Here is a 21,459-nt window from a genome sequence, read left to right as displayed (position 1 = left end):
TCTTTTTTCCCTTTTCCCCCCAAGGAAATCAGCTTGAATTCCCTGCGCTTTCCCTCCTGGAAAAGGAGACGCCGCCGTTCCGGCAGCACCGACGCTCGCGGAAGCTTCTCCCCTTCCACGCTGAGGGATGAATAAGCAGAAAGCGACCTCGGGTGATCCGCTTGTTTTATTGAACGGGCAGGGCCCTGCTGGACAGGCTTGGGAAAGGCTCGCAATCGACCCCAAAATCCCAATTTTAACCGGATTTGGAGCTTTAACGTCGCCGCCCTCGGGGGACGGGAGGTGGGAGCAGCGTGGGGTTTATTCGGGAATGTTTTTTCCCGGCTGGAAGTGCTGCTGGAGCTGCAGGCGTGGACAAGCTGGAGGAGCCCTGATTTACGGGATTTAATCATTGACGGGGCATCGATCCCGGGAATTAATCATTGACCGCGGGCGGGGCTGCCTCGGCTCCTCGGGATCACCCCGAACCTCGGGATGGGAACAAAGACTCCAACCCGGGCCCAAAACCGGGGCTCTCGCTGCTGCCGGGGGGATTTTCCAGCAGTGGAGGCCGGGATTCCCTTCCCATCCCACAGATTTCCCCCCCCCCCCGGATCCATTTTCCATGGATAATTCCGTAGAACAAGAAACTCGGGGTGAAGGAGAACACCCCAAATCCAGGCAGGGCCCAGGCTGAGCTCTCCGAGGCTCCCGGCCCGGCTCCGGCTGGGAATTTGCTGTTCCCTGGAATTTTAATGGCTCGGGAATGCCGGGAACCCGCCCTGAGCCGAACCCGCCGGATTGGACCTTCCCAGGTGGAATTTGCCCCCCCGGAGGCGCGGAGAGGAGCCCGGGCAGGGTCTGGGGTGCGGGGGAGGCCCCGGACAGGCAGAGGGGGAATGGGGGATTTAGGGGAGGTTTTGGGGTAAAAAATCCCTGAATTTGGGGTCTGGGAGATCCACGGAGGGATTTTGTGGAGCTGCTGGATGAGAGCAGCTGCTGCAGCACTGCCTGGTCCTCATCCCGATCTGGATCCTGATCCTGATCCCAGTCCCGATCCTAATCCTGATTCTGGTCCTGATCCCGATTCTGATCCTGATCCCAATCCCAATCCAAATCCTGATTCTGATCCCAGTTCTGATCCTGATCCTGATTCTGATCCTCATCCCAATCCCAATCCCGATCCCGATCCCGATCCCGATCCTGATCCAGCCCCTGGCCTGGGACCGGCTCAGCCAGACCCTCCTTCACAGCCCCAAAACGGATTTAAATCCTGGAATTCTTTGGGTGGGAAGGGACCTTAAATCCCACCCAGGGCCACCCTCGGGGACACCTCCCCTATCCCAGGTGGCTCCAAGCCGGCCTTGGGCACTTCCAGGGATCCAGGGGCAGCCACAGCTGCTCTGGGAATTCCAGCCCAGCCCCTCCCCACCCTCATTCCTTCCCAAGATCCCATTTCAATCTCCCCTTTCCCACTGGGAAGCCGTTCCCTGTGTCCTGTCCCTCCAGGCCTTGTCCCCAGTCCCTCTCCAGCTCTCCTGGAGCCCCTTCAGGCCCTGGAATGTTCTGGAAGCTCTCCCTGGATCCTTCCCTTCTCCAGGGGAACATTCCCAGCTCTCCCAGCCTCGCTCCAGAGGGGCAGATATTTGGAATCATTAATAATTAACCATTAATCATGGATCAATCATTGATCATTAATATCCCACTCCCGAGGCTCAGTCCCACTCCCGGATCCCCATCCCTCTGCAGAGCCTCGCCCCAGACAGCCCCGATCCCACAAATCCCCGTTCCCATCCCTCGGGAAGCCGCTGACGCTCCCAAGCTCCGCGCTCCCATTTCCCCGGAATCCGATTAGGGAACGTGGGAATTCCCGAGGCTCGGATGTGCCCCGAGCTTCCCCTTCCTGGCAGCTCCCAAAGGCCTCATTCCCGGTGGACGTTTCCCGTTTTTTTCCCCGTTTTCCCTCAATTTTTGGCTGTGGGATGGGGACACGGAGAGCTCGGGTGGGGTAAAAACCCCACGGGGACACCTGGGAGACCCCGAGTGGAGCAAAATATCCCAGGAATTCCGGCTGGGACTGGCCAAGATGGACACAGGTCCAGGGAATTGGGATTTGTCAGAGGAGAAAAAGGGGGGAAAAGGAGAAAAAAGGGGGGGAAAAAAGGGGGGAAAAAGGGAAAAAGGGGGGAAAAGGGAAAGGAAAAGGCTCAGCCTTGGCAGCTTTGCCTTTCCCTGTTTTTTTTCCATGATTTAACAGTTCCCAAGCCCGGGGAAACGGGGATTTGCTGCCGTTTTCCGGGTGAATTTGTTCCTTGGGTAAAACCAACATTCCCAAAGAATTCCCAGATCGCTGAGTCAGCGCAGCTGCCGCCATTTCAAACCCTCGCTAATGAACCCCCGGCCAATTAATTCATTAACGAGGCTGCCGGGGGCTCGGAATAACCGAAAACCATTAAAAAGAATGAAAACTTAATAAAAATGAGTAACACTTAATGAAAAGGGAAAGTCTCCGCTCGGCCCCGCGCTCCGTGCGGGATTCCCCGGGAAGCGGGGCTGGATCTGCCGCAGCTTCCCCGTTATTCCCAATTCCCACCCCGGGGTTGAATTTGGCCTCTTCCAGGGGTGTTTAATCCATGAGATTCCTGGAAAAACGCACGGAATGGACCCGTGGGAATGCGGGAATTCTCCGGCAGCTGGAGGGAGAAACGACCTCCCCCAGCGGGGTTTTGTTATCCCACCAATTATCCCATCAATTATCCCACCAATTATCCCACAAATTCTTTTCCTTGTTTGTTTTTCCCCTTGGACTGCCCAAATTTTCTCCTTTAAAGCCAAGAACTTCTTGGAATTCCCAGAGATTTTCGGGATTCGCCCGGATTGGGAGCCACGGCAACGAACCGGCTGCGATTTCATCCCCGAAAATGCTCCTGGTGGGATTGGCCAGTCCAACCCTGCTCCCCCAAATCCCAACCCTGCATTCCCAAATCCCGGCCTTGCATTCCCAAATCCCAACCCTGCTCCCCCAAATCCCAGCCCTGCATTCCCAAATCCTAACCCCACACACCCAAATTCCAGCCCCGCATTCCCAAATCCCAACTCTGCTCCCCCAAAATCCCAACCCTGCATTCTCAAATCCCAGCCCTGCATTCCCAAATCCCAACTCCACATTGCCAAATCCCAACCCTGCATTCCCAAATCCCAGCACCCCCAAATCCCAACTCCACATTCCCAAATCCCAACCCTGCACACCCCCCAAATCCCAGCACCTCCAAATCCCAACCCTGCATTCCCAAATCCCAACCCTGCATTCCCAAATCCCAGCACCCCCAAATCCCAACTCCACATTCCCAAATCCCAACCCTGCACCCCCCCCAAATCCCAGCACCTCCAAATCCCAGCCCCGCTCCCCCAAATCCCAAACCTACAGCCCCAAATCCCAACCCTGATTTCCCAAATCCCAGCCCTATGTTCCCAAATCCCAACCCCACTCCCCCCAAATCCCAGCACCCCCAAATCCCGAAAGGCTTTGGAATTTCCCCGGAATCTCCCGGAGGGCACCAAGACCGGTCCCCCTCCCCCACCCACGCAGCCAAACCCAGCTCAGGTCGGGCAGGCCCGGCCTAAAATGAGAATCTGAGCCTAAATTTGAGCTGGAGAACAAGGAGAGGAGGGAAAGGAAGGAAGGAACCGGCCACGAACCCCCCGGGGGGTTTTCAGGGAAGCGGGATCGGGAATTTCAATGGGAATTCCACTGGGAATTCTTTGTGCAGGGCCGAGGGATCCCGAGGAGAGCCAGTCTTAAAATAAACAAAATTTATTAAACCAGGCTTAAATCAGCAAATCCTTCCCTGAGCTGGGGCAGGAGGGAACCCAGAGCCAGCACCGGGATTTTGGGATGGATCCCTGCCCTAAATCCCTCCTGGAGCAGCGTTTTCCTTCCCCATCCCGGCACCGGGAATCGCTCAGCAGCAAAGGAACCGCGGATTTGGGGTTGCTGGGGGCGGTTTTGGGGTCTGGTTTGGGTAATCCCGGTAATTCCCTCCTCTCCCTGAGAAATCTGGGATTCCAGCAGCTCTAGATTTGGGGAGGGGGAGGGGGGGGGTTAATTCCAAGGCAGGGTTTAAACCCCATCCCAAAACATTTCAGGATTAAATCCTTGAAGTCCTTAAATCCCCGGGATATTTTCTTCCCTCCAGGAATGCCGGCAGGATCCCCAGGGAGATAAATCCCACCCTGGGATGCTCCAAGGAGCTTCCACCCTCTGACCGCTAAAAACCCACGAAAACCAACCCGGATTTAGGAAAAACTCCCCCAAATTTCCAGCTGCACAACCCCCGCCTGCCCAGCTTCGTGTGGGGAAGCTCCAAATCCCAAATCCAAGCGTGGGAGGCTCCAAATCCCAGAAGTGCCCCGGGAAGAGGAGGAGGAGGAGGAAAACAATGGGATTAACCACCCCAAAACCTGGAAAACCCCTCCTGGCTGCGGGTTTAAAGCCCAGCCCGAGCCGCCTGCATGGGATTTTTTCCCTGGCCAAAATTCCAGGGAAATCCCAATCCCAAGGGCTGCCGGTGGTTTGGGAGCTGTGGCTTCAATCCCGGGAGGGGGCAAAGGCTGAAGCCGCTCCCGGTGTTGCTCACTCCCGGTTTTTGGGATCCGGGGCCTCGGCCAGGCTGGGTGGAGGAGCTGGAAGCTCTGAGGATGGAGAATTCCCGTCTCTGGTGGTTCCCTGGAGGATGAGGATGGATTTTCCTCCCGGAGCAGCGGGATTTGGGGGGGTCTGGTGTCCCCCCGGCTCAGGGGGGAATCCACAGTGGGAGAGGATCCCATCCCTGTGGGAAACACGCCGGGAAAAGGCTCTGGAAGGGCTGGCGAGGCCCTCGGATCGATCGATTGATTGATTGAATGATTTCCTTTCAATTCAATCCCTTCCAAAGGAGAGAAAAGGTGGAATCCCCTCCAGATTCCCCAAATTCCCACACCAACACTCCCATGCCCCTTCCAGGGCCTGCTCCAACCGGGAAACCACCCGGAATCCCAATTCCTGGCACTGGGAAGAAGAGCAGGATCTTTCCTCCAGGAGCTTTCCCAGCGGGAAACTGAGGCAGGAGGGAGGGATGAGCTCCGGGAGCCGCCGGGGATGGAGGGAAGGGGGAGGATTTGCTGGGAATGGCTTCGCTCCGAGCATTTGGGATTCCCAATCATCCCTGGATTGGGCTTCGGCCTTTCCCAGATTTACGGCGTTGCCCCAAACTCGTGGGAAGGGGTGGAGGGATTGGGAATCCCATTCCCAGCTCCCATTCCCAGCTCCCATTCCCAACTCCCATTTCCAGCCCCCATTCCCAGCCCCCATTCCCGGCTCCCATTCCCAGCTCCCATTCCCAGCTCCCATTCCCGGCTCCCATTCCCAGCTCCCATTCCCGGCTCCCATTCCCGGCTCCCATTCCCAGCCCCCATTCCCGGCTCCCATTCCCGGCTCCCATTCCCGGCTCCCATTCCCAGCCCCCATTCCCAGCCCCCATTCCCGGCTCCCACTCCCGGCTCCCATTCCCAGCTCCCATTCCCGGCTCCCATTCCCGGCTCCCATTCCCAGCCCCCATTCCCGGCTCCCATTCCCGGCTCCCATTCCCGGCTCCCATTCCCAGCCCCCATTCCCAGCCCCCATTCCCGGCTCCCACTCCCGGCTCCCATTCCCAGCTCCCATTCCCGGCTCCCATTCCGGGCTCCCATTCCCGGCCCCCATTCCCAGCCCCCATTCCCGGCTCCCATTCCGGGCTCCCATTCCCAGCCCGCATTCCCGGCTCCCATTCCCGGCTTTCCGGGCCGCTCTCCCTCCCCTCTTCCCGCATTTTCCAGCGCTGCTGCCATCGAGGGCTCCGGGAGCTCCGGGATGAGCGCTCGGCCCGGAGCTCCCTGGATCCCCCTGGAGCGGCTGGAAACGCCGAGATCCCGGCTGGAATAAACCTCCCGCATCCATCCTCGGGATAAACGGCTCCGAATTCCAGCAGCTCCCTCCCCGCGCCCACCTTCCAGCCCCAATCCCTCCCGCATTTACCTGGGGGCGGCTCCTCTCCCGCCAGCCCGGGATTTGGGACCATTCCCGGCCAGCCGGAGGAGCGAGCGCGGCTTCCCCGGGCGATTCCCGGCGGCAGCGGCGCATCCCGAGGGAGGAGCGGCAGGGCCGGGATGGTTCTGGCAGCGGCAGCGGCGTTAAAATCCCTGGATACGAACTGCGGGAAGGGGCAAATCCCAGCAGCCGGGAGAGGAGGGCTTCTCGTGGAGCGGGATTTTCCAGCCCTTCTGGGGTTCGCGTGGTGCGGGAAGGGCCCTGCGGTGAAGTGTCCGGTCCGGAGGGGAAGGAAGCGGAGGGGGCGGAGGGGGAAGAGCTTTTCCATGGGGAATCCAAGGTTTGCTTTGTTCCCTGGGGATTCAGAGCACGCAGGGAGAGGTTGGAAAGCCTCGCGATCAATAAACATAAAAACGATCGATAAAATATCGGCGCTTCGCCTTTATCGGGATCCTAAAAATTCCTGCTGGTTTTGGAGCCGGCCCCCAAAAGCACACGGGGAGATTTGGGGGGAAAAGAGGTGGGAGAGGGGATGGGGGGTGGGGGAGGGAAAATTGGGATCGGGGGTTGCCGGGAAAGGTGGAAGAGCCGCTTCCAGCGGGAAGGGGCAGCTGGGAACGGGGAGCGGCGGCTCCGGGGCCTGCGGAGCCCCCCGGGCACGGGGGGGACACGGGGGGAGCGGGGGAGGGGACGGGGCCGAGGGACCGGGGCCGGGGGCTGTCCCCGGGCCGGCTCTGCCCACCGGGCTCCGGCACCGCCCGCGCCGCCCATAAAAACCCCGCTCGTGCCTCGCCCGCCGCAGTCGGGTCCGCGGCACCGGCTGCGCCCCGAGGCCGCTGCCGAACCGGGGGGAGCCGGCGGCGTCCCGAACCGGGGAATCCGCATCCCGAACCGGCTGAATCCCGAACCGGCTGAATCCCGAACCGGCTGCATCCCGAAGCGGAAAATCTGCATCGTGAACCGGCTGCATCAGGGACCGGGGGGAATCGGCATCCCGAACCGGGGATCCGCATCCCGAACCGAGCGAGGATCCGCACCCTGAACCGACTGAATCCCGAACCGGGGGAATCTGCATCCCAAAGCTGCTGCATCAGGTACCGAGAGGACCCGCAGCCCGAACCGGCTGCTTCCCAAACCGGCTGCTTCCCGAAGCGAGCGAGGATCCGCATCCTGAACCGACTGAATCCTGAACCGGGAGGGATCCGCACCTGCTCCGGTGCAACCGCATCCCGCTCTGGTGCCGCACCGGCAGGATCCGCAACCCGAACCGGCCGCATCTCGAACCGGGAGGAATCCGAACCCTGGGGAAGCCGCAGCCGAGCCTGGAGGGACCCGCACCCCGAACCAGCCCTGCACCCCCATCCAGCCGTGCCCGAACCGGGAAGGATCCGCACCCCGAACCAGCCGTGCCCGAACCGGGAAGGACCCGCACCCCGAACCAGCCGTGCCCGAACCGGGAAGGACCCGCACCCCGAACCAGCCGTGCCATGGCCGCGCTCCCGGCTCCAGCTGCACCCTGACCCAGACAGGTCCCGCATCCCGAACCAGGAGAGCTCTGGAGCAGCCCTGCCCCCGACCCCGCTGCCCCCGAACTGGGAGGTGCCCACACCCTGGAGCAGCCACGCACCCCAAAGCTGCTGGGCCAGGGGGGGGAGCTGAACCCCAAAGCCACTGAGGGGGGGGAGCCCTGCACCCCAAAGCGGCTGCATGCCCCGAATTTGCTGTGCCCTGATCCTCTGCACCCTAAACCAGGAGGGATCTGCCTCCCAAATTAGCTGACCCAGCAGGATCTGCACCCCAATCTTGCTGTGCCCTGATCCTGCTGCTCCCTGACCCAGGAGGGCCCCACACCCCAAATTCACTGTGTGCCCCAATCCTGCTGAGCTCTGACCTGCGAGGGTCCCGCACTCCGAATTCCCGGTGCCGTCTCTGGGGGCCATGGATGCCTCTCCGGCTCTGGAAGCGGAGCTGGAGCACCTCAACGCCTCCCTGAACGAGTCCTGGGCCAACCCGTTCGTGCAGCCGCCCTGGCAGGTGGCCCTGTGGGCCGTGGCTTACGCCCTGATCGTGGTGGTGGCCGTGGTGGGCAACGTGGTGGTCATGTGGATCATCCTGGCGCACAAGCGGATGCGCACGGTCACCAACTTCTTCCTGGTGAACCTGGCCTTCGCCGAGGCCTCCATGGCCGCGCTCAACACCGTGGTGAACTTCAGCTACGCCGTGCACAACGAGTGGTACTTCGGCCCGGCCTACTGCCGCTTCCACAACTTCTTCCCCATCGCCGCCGTCTTCGCCAGCATCTACTCCATGACGGCCATCGCGCTGGACAGGTGAGTGGCCGGAGCGGCCGGGGTCACTCCGCGGCCGGAGCCTGGGCGTGGAGCTCGGCTCTGTCTGTGCTCCCCCACAATTAAAGCAAAGCTCGTTTCGGGGTTCAAAATAACCCAGCCCTGGCTGCAGGTGGCTTTGGGAATTCTGTGGGAGCGTTGGGAGCTCGGGAACAGCTCCGTGACCCCCCCCGGTGGTCAGTGCAGGGTCCTGGGGGTTCCTTTGGAGAAGCCTCTGCCTTCCCAGCTCCTCTGCAGATCCTTCCCTTCCCTTCCCTTCCCTTCCCTTCCCTTCCCTTCCCTTCCCTTCCCTTCCCTTCCCTTCCCTTCCCTTCCCTTCCCTTCCCTTCCCTTCCCTTCCCTTCCCTTCCCTTCCCTTCCCTTCCCTTCCCTTCCCTTCCCTTCCCTTCCCTCAGATCGAACCAAACCCAAATTCAGGCACAAAATGGCATCGCCTCCCAAACCCCGCGCCTGTGCCGGACACACCATCCCAGGAGCCATTCCACGGTTCTGGGCTGTGTTGGGAATGTCTGCGGAGCGTCTGGGAGCAGCTCGGGCTGGGAAGCGCATCCCGGCTTGGGGGGGTGTCCCAAGGAAAACCCGCCGGGATTCCAGGGGCGGATCCAGCGGGAGAGGCCGGAGCCCGGGATTGCTGGTTCGGCTGCCGGGGTTGGGTTTTCCCTGCCCGGTTCCTGCAGGATTGTTGGGATCTGCTGGCACAGCCGGATCCCAACGGGGCCGTGATCCAAAGGTCAGCCGGATCCCGGATCCCACTGGAGCTGTGCCGTGATCCAAAGCTCAGCCGGATCCCGGATCCCACTGGAGCTGTGCCGTGATCCCGCGCCCAGCCGGATCCCGGATCCCACCCGGGCCGTGATCCCGAGCCCAGCCGGATCCCAGCGGGCACCGCTGTCCCTCCTTTGTCCCCGGGCTCGGGGGACACCGAACCCCCCGGAGTCCCCGGGCTGTGACCTGCCCCTGTCGCTCCCGGAGCCGGCCGGGCTCTGCGCCGCCTCTCCCGGCCCCTGCTCCCGGGGAATCAAGGGGATTTTGGCAGGGGATCCGTGGCGGGGAGGACGCTTTTCCTGCCCATATTCCCTGCGGGAAGCAGCGCCGGGGTTGGATGAGGCTCCGCGGGCGTTCAAAACAGCTCCGGGGTCGGTTTTGTCACCAAATCCTCTCCCTAAAATCCCCGGGAGCGAGCGCAGGGAATTGAGGTGATAATTAATAAAAAACGGGATATTTCCAGCTCCTCTCCCATGGCGGTGCTGGCGCTGCTCCAGGAGGATCTTTGGGATCAGATGGAAAAGCCCTTTCGGGCTGGGATTAATTCCAGGGATTATTTGGGGGGTTAATAATTGAATTTACAGCCTTTGATCCACCCCGAAATAACCAGGAAGGCAAATCCAGGGAAGCTGGAGTAAAACAGGAAAATCTGGAAGGCTGGGGCTGGATTTTTGGGGGGAGATTGGCATTCCCAAAAATTCTTCCTGCACCTGCAAACCCTGAAGAGAGGCTCGGCTTTCCCAAAAAAAATCCAGGCTCCCACCTGGAAGCTGCAGCCTCTGTGCGCTCGGAGCCAGCGGCTGCATCCCAAATTCCAGCCGGGAATCGCGAAGGTGGCAAATCCCATCCTCAGCCCCTCCAGGCACCTCCAAGCCCTGGAAAATTGCTCCTTTTCCTGTGCCTGGGACCTGACAATGGCAGCTGAAACGCAGGAAAAGCAGGAATTTGTTCCAGGAGCCTGGAAGGGAGGAATCGCTCCCGGCCGGCAGCAGGAGGATCTGTGGGAACAGGGAGAGCAGGAGCCAGGATTGGGAACAGGGAGAGCTGGGAATGGGATTGGGAACAGGGAGAGCAGAAATTGGGATTGGGAACGGGGAGAGTGGGAACTGGGATTGGGAACGGGGAGACCTGGGAATGGGGATTGGGAACAGGGAGAGATGGGAATGGGATTGGGAGCAGGGAGAGCAGAAATTTGGGATTGGGAACAGGGAGAGCAGAGAATGGGATTGGGAACAGGGAGAGATGGGAATGGGATTGGGAGCAGGGAGAGCTGGAGCCGGGTTGGGGTTTCAGCCACAGCCGGGATGGGGCTGGAATTCCCGATTTCCACCAAAACTCAGGGAAGCAGCATGGAATGAGCCTCACGTTCCCAAAGTCCGGCAGAGCGATGGGATCCGGAGCGAGGGCTGGGATGAGCAGGATTCTCCCCCAATCCTCTCCATCCCCGCTCCCCACAGGCAATTCCTGAGACATCTCTGCCAGAGGATATGGAATGGCCTTGGAAAAACTTGGAAAAGCCACCACGGAGCAAGGGGGGATTGTGGTTTGATCCATAAAATCTGGGAACCCTGGAATGGGTAGGAAGGGACCTCAAATCCCATCCAGTGCCACCTCCCACCATCCCGGGATGCTCCAAGCCCCGGCCTGGCCTGGGACACTTCCAGGGATCCAGGGGAATCCACAGCTTCTCCGGGAATTCCCCCAGTGGGGTTTTTTTTTTGCGGGATCCGTCGTGGATTTGTGCAGGATTTTCGCTGGAAGTTCCTCCATCCCCTCCTTCCCTGGAGCTGCTCCAGCCTGGGCACAAAACAAAAACAACGGGAAGTTGTTCCGAACACTCCCAACAATCGCAGGAAATTCGGGATCGGGGCTGGCACCGGAGCGGCTCAACAAAATCCCAAAGAATTCAGGGCCCAGCAGCTCCCTCGGCTCCCGAATTCCTGCCCCGTCCTTTGTTCGGGATGCGTCAGTGCCAGAGCACTTCTGATGTCCCTTCCCGGCTCCCGGCTCCTCCTGGGAATGGGTTCTCTTGGAAAACAGGCAGGAAATCCATTTTTTCCCGATTTTCCGGGAAAAGCAGCGGTGCCCACGCTGATTTCCAGCCGCACTCGGAATAAAATCCCAACTCTGGCCTTCCCTAAGTTGGGATTTCCATGGAGCATCCCAGGATAACGCTGGTGTTCCCTCCCTCGCTGGGAATCCCCAGCGTCCCGCAAACGGATGGAGGAGGAAATTCCCATGAGGATAAATACCCAGGAATGCAGCCCAGGGGGCAGAACAGGGGAAAATCTCCTCTCTGATCCCAAAACTCGGAGTGAATCCAGCCAAAATCCTTCCAAGGGAGCAAATCCGGGAGAATTTGGGATGTGGGACCGGAAAAAAAATTCCCCTTTTTTCTGCAGAGCTTCTTTTTGAAGCAGCTGGAATTTGGAGTGGGAATAAGCTCCTGCAATTCCCAGATAAAGCTGCTCGTTAAAAATTCCCTCTCCGGACTCCAGCAGGAATCCCACCGGGATCGTCGTTATTTATTATCTGTATTTTTGGTAATATCGATATTCCCTTTTTTTTATCCAATTCAGGTGCCCTGAAATCCATGAAGTTGCCAGGAACAAGCTTCATGGGGAAAATCTGGGATCTCCAAATTTCCCTCCCTCACCACAGCTCCCGAAATTCCCAGTCCTGCAGCCATCCCCACCCCCAAATCCCACGTTTTTAGCAGAAAAATCTGCTCAGGAAACTGAAATCCCAGGCTGGATATCGGGAATATTTTCCAGCTCATTCCCATTCCCTGCTTTTTCCCAGTAGGTGATTTTTGCAGGAAGAACCCTCCGGAGAGGACAAATTTTAGCAGTTAATTAATTAATTAATGATTAACACGGGGCACCAGGCTGGGCTTTTCTTTAAGCCTGGCTTAAAGGACATCTGGGCTTGGCAGGGCAGGGCTTTGATCTGCTCCTGGTGTTGTGGAATCCCAGAATTTGGAATATTCGGGAGTGTCGGGGAAGTGAAGGAAAGGCAGGGATTGGGGCCGGAGGAGCGAAGCAGCTTTGTGAACTCCCCAAAAAAATTCCAGCGTCGCGGAAACGCCACCAAAAGGCCGGGAAGCTGCTGGGAACCCAGAGGGGAACGGGATCGGAGCGTGGATTTCCCAGCTGGGCTCAGGAAGGCGGGAATGGGGATGGAGACAGGAATGGCTCAGGAAGGAGTCACTGATCCCAGGCCCTGATCCCACGGCATCAATTCCCACGGAATTAAAGCCCCCCCGGATCCCTTGGGTGTAAATCCCATCCAAATCAAATCCCCATTTCTCCCACTTTTCCTATGGAAAGAGGAGAGCGTTTGGAATTCCCTGGGTGGTAAAGGTGGAACTGGGATGGAGTAGGAGGGCTTGGGTGGCTCCCAAGGGCAGGAAACTTCGGATTTAGCCGGGTTTGGGGGGAATTGGGGGGCTCATAAACCTGGAATAGGATCCTGGAATGGGTCATTCCATTGATCCCATTCCATGGATCCCATCCCATCCCATGGATCCCATTGATCCCATCCCATTAATCCCATTCCCATCCCATGGATCCCATTGATCCCATTCCCATCCCACTAATCCCATTCCCATCCCATGGATCCCATTGATCCCATCCCATTGATCCCATTCCCATTCCATTGTATCCCATTCCATGGATCCGATCCCATCCCATCCCATCCCACTGATCCCATTCCCATCCCATGGATCCCATTCCATTGATCCCATTCCCATCCCATTCCCATCCCATTCCCATCCCATCCCATGGATCCCGTCCCATCCCATAGATCCCATTGATCCCATCAACCCCATCCCATCAATCCCATGGATCCCATCCTATCAATCCCATCCCATGGATCCCATCCTATCCCACAGATCCCATCCCATCAATCCCATCCTATCCCATGGATCCCATCCCATCCTATGGATCCCATCCCATTGATCCCATCCTATCCCATCCCATCAATCCCATCCATCCCATCCCACAGATCCCATCCCACAGATCCCATCCCATGGATCCCATCCCACAGATCCCATCCCATCGATCCCATCTTATCCCACACATCCCATCCCATTCTATGGATCCCATCCGATCCTATGGATCCCATCCTATGGATCCCATCCCATCCAGCTCCCAGAGCTGGAACACTGGCATTTCCCAGCCCTGATTCCCGCTTTTCCCGCGCCGCAGGTACGTGGCCATCATCCACCCGCTCCGGCCGCGCCTCTCGGCCACGGCCACCAAGGCGGTCATCGGCCTCATCTGGCTCCTGGCCTTCCTGCTCGCCTTTCCCCAGGGATATTTCTCCGTCACCGCCGAGCTCCCAGGACGCTTCGTGTGCCTCGTGGAGTGGCCGGAGCCCGGCAGCGCCACGTCCGGAAAAACGTGAGTGGGAATGGGCTGGGAGAGGAGAGAAATCCGGGGAAAAATGGTGGGAATGAGAGAAAAGTGGAGAGAGGGAATTGGGAAAAGGGAATTGGGGGAAGGGAAGGGAAGGGAAGGGAAGGGAAGGGAAGGGAAGGGAAGGGAAGGGAAGGGAAGGGAAGGGAAGGGAAGGGAAGGGAAGGGAAGGGAAGGGAAGGGAAGGGAAGGGAAGGGAAGGGAAGGGAAGGGAAGGGAAGGGAAGGGAAGGGAAGGGAAGGGAAGGGAAGGGAAGGGAAGGGAAGGGAAGGGAAGGGAAGGGAAGGGGAAAGGAGAAAGGAGAAAGGAAAGGAGAAAGGAGAAAGGAAAGGGGAGAGGAAAGGGGAAAGGAGAAAGGAAAGGGGAGAGGAAAGGGGAAAGGAAAAAGGAAAGAGGAAAGAGGAAAGGAAAGGTGGGAATCCCTCGGGATAGGGAATCCCTCCCTTACCCAGTGAGGGCTCAGGACAGCACCGGCTCCCCCCGGCTCTCCCCGGGGCACAGTCACTTTTCCAGGTGAATTCCATGCTCTCCATGATCCAAACATTGTCCCAGTGCTCCCTGCCCCCCCTGGATCCTCCTCCTCCCGGGAATCCCGTGTCCAACCGCGGACATTCCGTGTTTGGGCTCTGGGAATGGGATTTGCTCTGCCCCGGGGGATCACAGCCCTTTTCGTGTCCCTCGAAGCCTCCTGGGGCAGAGTTATTCCTGCGAGAGGAAAATCCGGATTTCCCGGGAATATCCTGGGTGAGGAATAATGGAAAAATCCCAGTTTGAGGATTTATCCACTCCAAATATCCCCAAATTCACCCCGAAACTTGAAGCTGGAGTGTCAAGAATGGCTGGGAGGCCTCGGCTGGAATCGAATCCCTTTCTGGAAGGAAACTCCGGGAATTTCCAAAGTGTCTGGGAATGGTTCGGTGTTGGAAATCCAAGGGGAGGAAAATGGCGGGAGTTGAGGAAAAAAGGGAGAGGGAGGGAATAAAAAAGGGAGTAACAAAGGGGATCCAAAAGGGAATAAAATAGGGAATAAATAGGGAATAAAATAGGGATTAAAGTAGGGAATAAATAGGGAATAAAAAGGGAATCAAAAGGGAATAAATAGGGAATAAAATAGGGAATAAAAAAGGGAATAAAATAGGGAATCAAAAAAGGGAATAAAAAAGGGAATAAACAAGGGAATCAAAAGGGAATAAAATAGAGAATAAAATAGGGAATAAAAAAGGGAATAAACAAGGGAATAAACAAGGGAATAAAATAGGGAATAAAAAAGGGAATAAAGTAGGAAATAAACAGGGAATCAAAAGGGAATAAGTAGGGAATAAACAAGGACTCAAAAGAGAATAAACAGGGAATAAAATAGGGAATAAAAAAGGGAATAAACAGGGAATCAAAAGGGAATAAAATAGAGAATCAAAAAATGGAATAAGAAAGGGAATAAAAAAGGGAATAAACAAGGAAATAAAAAGGGAATTAAAAAGGGAATAAAATAGGGAATCAAAAGGGAATTTGCCATCTCCAGCCCTGAGGATGGAGGAAGTGGGGCCGTGGAATTCTGCCGTGGAATTCTGCCGTGGAATTCTGCCGTGGAATCCCGCCGGAGCCAGGGCAGGCGTCCAAGGCGAGCGTGGCAGGTGCCGGTGGCTCCCTGCTGCCATCCATCACCTCATTCCCGGCCTGGCACCGCCGGAGCCGGGGCCGGAGCGCTCCGGGGGGGTTTCCCAACCTCATTCCATCCTTGGGGATCCCTTCCAGCCTGGAATATTCCGTGATTCCCAGGCACTGCCCACTTGGGGCGGATCGTTCCGGTGGCTTTTCCAAATCCAAGAGGAAAACGCCGCCGTTAAAGCCACGAGGGATTCGCATCCCGGGGCAGCCGGGAAAGCTGGGAAAGCAGATCCCCGGCAGCCTTGGGATGGCCAGATCCCAAAGAATTTGGAGACTGGGAGGAATTCACAGCTCCAAGCCTCGGGATCTCCCCGAGCGGAGCCTGGTGGAGCTCGGGATGGGATTTTCCGGCCCTAAATAACTCCAGGACAGGTGCTGGGGTCATTCCAGAGGCGCCACTCCAGCCCCTCGCGCTCCATGGGCTCGGAGCGGTTATTCCGGGAAGGCTCCGGGGGCAGCTGCTCCGTCTGCAGCGTCGGGAGGAAAAATATCCCATCCTTTTCCCAGTTCCCAGGGAAAACAGGAGAATTCCAACACCTCTGGGGGCGGGAATGCCCTTGGAAAACCTCTGGGGAGCACAGAGCTGGTTTTCCCTGGAAAACATCCCTGTTTTCCCCACTGTGCCAGCAGCCAGAGCCGGTAATTCCATGGGATTCGATCCGGCTGTCGATCCCTGCTTCCCACAGGGATTCCTGATCCATCCCAACTCCAGCGGGGTTGTTCAGGGAAGGGAGAGGCCGCCCCAGGGAGATCGGAGCCCCTGGGAATGTCCCTCCCGTGCCAGCATTCCCAGGATTTGCCGGGGAAAAGGAGGAGGCAGCTCTGTCCTCCGGCATCCCACGATTCCTCCGGGATCCTCCATCCTACACCAGATCCTAAATCCCTGAAAACCCTTCCGTTTTAAACCCCAGCTTTCCCTGAGTGCTCCGATCCTGGGAATCCTTCAGGCAGAACAACACACGAATAATTCCAGTGCTTTTCCACGCCCGGGATCCCAAAAGAATTCCTGGAGCTGTCTGGAACGGCTCTCCAGGCCCAGACACCCCTGGAAATGAGGGGTCTGTGCTGCTGACGTTATCCCGCAGCTCCTCCAGACATTCCTGCAGGGCTCCCAGGATCCTGAATTCCATGGGAACCGCAACAAAATCCTCCTCCGGAGCCGCGGAGACGCCTCTGGAAGGAGCGAAATGAAATCCGGCCCCGCAAACCCCATCCCAAATGGAATTAGGGCCGGGGAAAATGAGATTGCGGCGGGGCTGGGGCCAGCCCCATTCCCTGCGGGAGAATTCCCGGAGCCGTTCCGTACCCTCTGGAGCTGTGATTCAATCCGAGCTCCCGGGAAGATGAGTGATTCCAGAGCTGGGAGCGGCTGCAGGGCCTGGATCAGCCTCGGGAAGATTCAAAACCTTGGATCGAAGCCCAGAAATCCACGCAGGGACCCCCAAAGCCTCGGGAACAGAATTCCCGCTAAGCCGGCAGCATTTGGGAAGTTTTCCAGGCAGGCACCAGCCATGTTTGTGGGCTCCGTTTTTAGGGAAGAGAGGATTTTCCAGGATTTTCCGCATGGTCAGAGCCTCTGTCCCCTCCTGCGGGATAAACCTGGAATGACGGCAGTTCCTTTTAAACCAACTCGTTTTTGACAGAAATCCTCACGGATCCACGGCATTCCCAGAGTTCCCACAGCATTCCCAGAGTTCCACAGCATTCCCAGTGCTCTCCCTGTATTCCCAGTGCTCCCACAGCAATCCCAGCACTTCCACAGCATTCCCAGTGCTTCCATGGCATTCCCAGTGCTCCCAGTGCTCCCACAGCATTCCCAGCTCTCCCATGGCATTCCCAGTATTCCCCCTGCATTCCCAGTGCTCCCATGGCATTCCCAGTGCTCCCATGGCATTCCCAGTATACCCCCTGCATTCCCAGCGCTCCCCCTGCATTCCCAGTGTTCCCAGTGCATTGCCAGTGCTCCCATGGCATTCCCAGTGCTCCCCCTGCATTCCCAGTGTTCCCAGTGCGTTCCCAGTGCATTCCCAGTGCTCTCACGGCATTCCCAGTGCTCCCATGGCATTCCCAGTGCTCCCCCTGCATTCCCAGTGTTCCCAGTGCATTCCCAGTGCTCTCACGGCATTCCCAGTGCTCCCATGGCATTCCCAGTGCTCCCATGGCATTCCCAGTGCTCCCCCTGCATGCCCAGTACTCCCAGTGCATTCGCAGTGCTCCCGATCCCGCCGCGGCTCCCCAGCTCACGGCAGAACAGCCTCGGGCCTGCGCTGCCGCTTCCATGCGGAGCCTCCCGCTGGATTTGGGATTTGTTTATCCATGACACGAGGAGCCCCAGGATCTGGCCCTTTCCCTGAGCCCGGAGAGCGGATCCGGCTGCGGAATTCCCGGCCGGGTTTGAGTAAAGCTCCAAGGATTTGGCTCCTTTTGGGAACCGGGGTCGTGGCTGGTGCCACCTGAGCCCAGGATTTTTGGGAGCTGCATCCCATTCCCGGTGTTTGCTCCGCAGGAAAATCCTTTATTCCTTCTCAATATTCCCATCCTTTCCTAATCCAAAATCCCACGTTTCTGGCAACTAAAAGTTGGGAGCAGAGCCCGCATCCATCCCCAGGATAATGTGGGATGTGAAGAGAGGAGGAGTGAGAGGAGAAACTCAGCTCAGCTAAAAATTCCTTCCCTGAGGAAATTCCCAGGAATTTCCCTGACTACATCCCATTCCAGGAGGGTTTTTTCCACTTGTCCCCCCAAATCACCAGGAACAGGATGAGTCTCCAGAGGTTTTATCCCAAACGGGGTGGGGAGGGATCCGTAATGGGGGCAAACGGGAGAAGATCGGAGTGAAACCCGGGAATCCTCCCCAGCCCGGGAATTCCCGGTGCAGGAATTATGCGGGAATTGCGCCGAATCCTCTCTTTCCGAGCGCAGCTCTTCCCCTCCGAGCTCGGAAGAGGGGGACGGGAGATGCTCAGGGATGATCCCGTTTTTCCCAGGTACCACTTCTCCACGACCGTCCTGCTGTACCTGCTGCCGCTGCTGGTGATCGGCTGCGCCTACGCCGCCGTCGGCCGCACGCTCTGGGCCAGCGAGATCCCCGGGGACTCCTCCGACCGCTACCACGAGCAGGTGTCGGCCAAGAGGAAGGTGAGGAATTCTGGGAGTGGATGGATCCAGAATTCCCATCCGATCCTAACCACGAGCAGGTGTTGGCCAAGCGCAAGGTGAGGAATTCCGGCAGGGGCCGGATCCAGAGTTCCTGGCCAATCTCCACAAGGTGAGGAATTCCGGGCACAGATGGATCCAGAATTCCTGGCCAATCTCCACAAGGTCAGGAATTCCGGGAACAGATGGATCCAGAATTCCTGGCCAATCTCCACAAGGTGAGGAATTCCGGGAACAGATGGATCCAGAATTCCTGGCCAATCTCCACAAGGTCAGGAATTCCGGGCATGGATGGATCCAGAATTCCTGGCCAATCTCCACAAGGTCAGGAATTCCAGGAGTGGATGGATCCAGAATTCCTGGCCAATCTCCACAAGGTGAGGAATTCCGGGAACAGATGGATCCAGAATTCCTGGCCAATCTCCACAAGGTCAGGAATTCCAGGAGTGGATGGATCCAGAATTCCTGGCCAATCTCCACAAGGTGAGGAATTCCGGGAACAGATGGATCCAGAATTCCTGGCCAATCTCCACAAGGTCAGGAATTCCAGGAGTGGATGGATCCAGAATTCCTGGCCAATCTCCACAAGGTGAGGAATTCCGGGAACAGATGGATCCAGAATTCCTGGCCAATCTCCATAAGGTGAGGAATTCCAGGCACAGATGGATCCAGAATTCCTGGCCAATCCCAACCACGAGCAGGTCTCAGACAAGAGGAAGGTCAGGAATTCTGGGCGTGGCTGGATTCAGAATTCCCATCCAATCCCAACCATGAGAAGGTCATGGCCAAGCTCAAGGTAAGAAATTCTGGGAGGGGCTGGATCCAGAATTCCTGGCCGAACCCAAGCACGAGCAGGAATTGGCTACATGGAAGGTAAGGAATTCCAAGTGTGGATAGATCCATAACTCCTGTCCAATCCAGGTCTCAGAGAAGCAGAAGGTAAGGAATTCCGGGCATGGCTGGATCCACAATCCATAGCCAATCCCAGCCCCAAACCCTTCATTAGGAGTGGGAGCAGGTGAGGATTTGGTGATTGAAGATGGAGCAGAGTGGACACCTTCACAAAAGTGGTTCAACCAAGACGTTGACCACACATTCCTGGTTGGAAAGGCCATTCCAGAGGGTGGAATGACCAGTGGGTGGGTTGAAGATGGAGCAGAGTCCTGTGGATGTCTCCTCCACAAACATGGTTCAGCCAAGACGTTGACCGCACATTCCTGGTTGGAAAGACCATTCCAGAGGGTGGAATGACCAATGGGTGGGTTGAAGATGGAGCAGAGTCCTGTGGATGTCTCCTCCACAAACACGGTTCGACCAAGACGTTGACCGCACATTCCTGGTTGGAAAGACCATTCCAGAGGGTGAAATGGCTGCTGGATGGGTTTAGGACACCTCCTCCACAAAAGTAGTTCAACCAGGATTTTGGAAAGGTCTCCAAGGCCGAAGAGTGTGGAATGACCGATGGATGGGTTGAAGATGGAGGAGACATCAAATGTGGTTCAATCCAGATGCTGACCCCGCGTTCCCGGTTGGAAAGGCCGTTCCGGAGGGTGGAATGGCTGCTGCAGCGTTCTCCCCCCATTCCAGGTGGTGAAGATGATGATCATCGTGGTGTGCACCTTCGCGCTCTGCTGGCTGCCCTACCACGTGTACTTCACGCTGCAGTACCTGCGGCCCGAGTGGTACCTGCAGAGGTTCATCCAGCAGGTCTACCTGGCCGTCATGTGGCTGGCCATGAGCTCCACCATGTACAACCCCATCATCTACTGCTGCCTCAATGACAGGTGGGCAGCGGGAGGCTCCGGGAGGGCCTCGGGATGATGGGAATGTGGGGATGTGGGAGATAAGGAGAGGGCTGGATGGGGTTTTTTCGGGATGGTTCTGTCCCGCCCTCTGCCACATCCAGCAGATGAGGGATTGGCACAATCCTCACCTGAAGTCTTTCCTAATCCCTGGGGATTTGGAGGGAAAACATCAATCGAAGCAATCCCAACTCGTAATTGGGATTTCTCAGAGGGTTGTTCCTCCCTTCAGTGAAAAATCACAATTTTGTCATGTTTAGCAAAGCTCAGCTTTATCTCCCTCTTCCTTTGGTCATGTCCATCCCATTCCTTTGGCCATGTCCATCTCCATGTCTTTCCTCATTCCTCTGGCCACCTCCATCCCATTCCTTTGGCCACCTCCATCCCATTCCTTTTTCCACCTCCATCCCATTCCTTGTTCCACCTCCATCCCATTCCTTTCTCCACCTCCATCCCATTCCTTTCTCCACCTCCATCCCATTCCTTTGGCCATGTCCATCTCCATGTCTTTCCTCATTCCTTGTTCCACCTCCATCCCATTCCTTGTTCCACCTCCATCCCATTCCTTTCTCCACCTCCATCCCATTCCTTTCTCCACCTCCATCCCATTCCTTGTTCCACCTCCATCCCATTCCTTGTTCCACCTCCATCCCATTCCTTGTTCCACCTCCATCCCATTCCTTGTTCCACCTCCACGTCTCTCCCCCTCCCTGTCCCGCAGGTTCCGGCTGGGATTCAAGCACGCGTTCCGCTGGTGCCCGTGGGTCAGCGCCGGGGAGTACGAGGGGCTGGAGCTGCGCTCGGCGCGGTTCCTGCACACGCAGAGCTCGGTGTCCAAGGTCAGCAGGATGGACACCACCACCGTGGCCTCGGCGCTCGGCGCGGCCGACGACGACCCCGACGAGCCCGGCCGGGCCAAGCGGCTCTCCCTGGACATGACCTCCAACGGCTCCTCCCGCAGCGACTCCAAGACGGTCTCCGAGAGCCTCAGCTTCTACTCCAACACCCTCACCTAGGGAGGTCCTCGTCCCCTGGGTGCCATCTCAGCGTCACCACCCTGCTCGTGCCGTGCCGCTGTTTCCCGCGCTGTTTTCCTGTCCCTTTTCCTTGGGAGAGCCCGGCAGCAAAACCCTGGGATGAGTTCTGCGTGTTCCGTTGCGGGGCCGGCCACCGGGAATGTTTGGCTGGCCCCACCTCGCTGCCGGGCAGATGGAGGGGATGCAGGAACGGCACAGAGCTGGGTTTTTCTCCGGAATTCCAAC

At 57.7% G+C, this 21,459-nt stretch overlaps 1 protein-coding gene across 1 annotated transcript; it reads left to right on the top strand.

Moving 5' to 3' along the window:
- Positions 1–7,981: 7,981 nt before the first annotated feature.
- On the top strand, positions 7,982–21,213 carry TACR1 (tachykinin receptor 1; the record flags this gene model as incomplete). Its single annotated transcript, XM_082298400.1, has 5 exons — positions 7,982–8,373; positions 13,365–13,559; positions 18,227–18,377; positions 19,983–20,179; positions 20,919–21,213. The coding sequence occupies 5 exons, from the start codon at positions 7,982–7,984 to the stop codon at positions 21,211–21,213; spliced, it is 1,230 nt and encodes a 409-aa protein (XP_082154526.1).
- Between the last annotated feature and the right edge of the window lie 246 nt (positions 21,214–21,459).

Source organism: Coloeus monedula (genome assembly GCF_965178545.1).
Source record: "Coloeus monedula genome assembly, chromosome: 28".
In the NCBI taxonomy this organism is placed as follows: domain Eukaryota; kingdom Metazoa; phylum Chordata; class Aves; order Passeriformes; family Corvidae; genus Coloeus; species Coloeus monedula.
The sequence above is the reverse complement of the archived record's forward strand: the minus strand, read 5'-3'. Positions and strand labels throughout refer to the sequence as shown.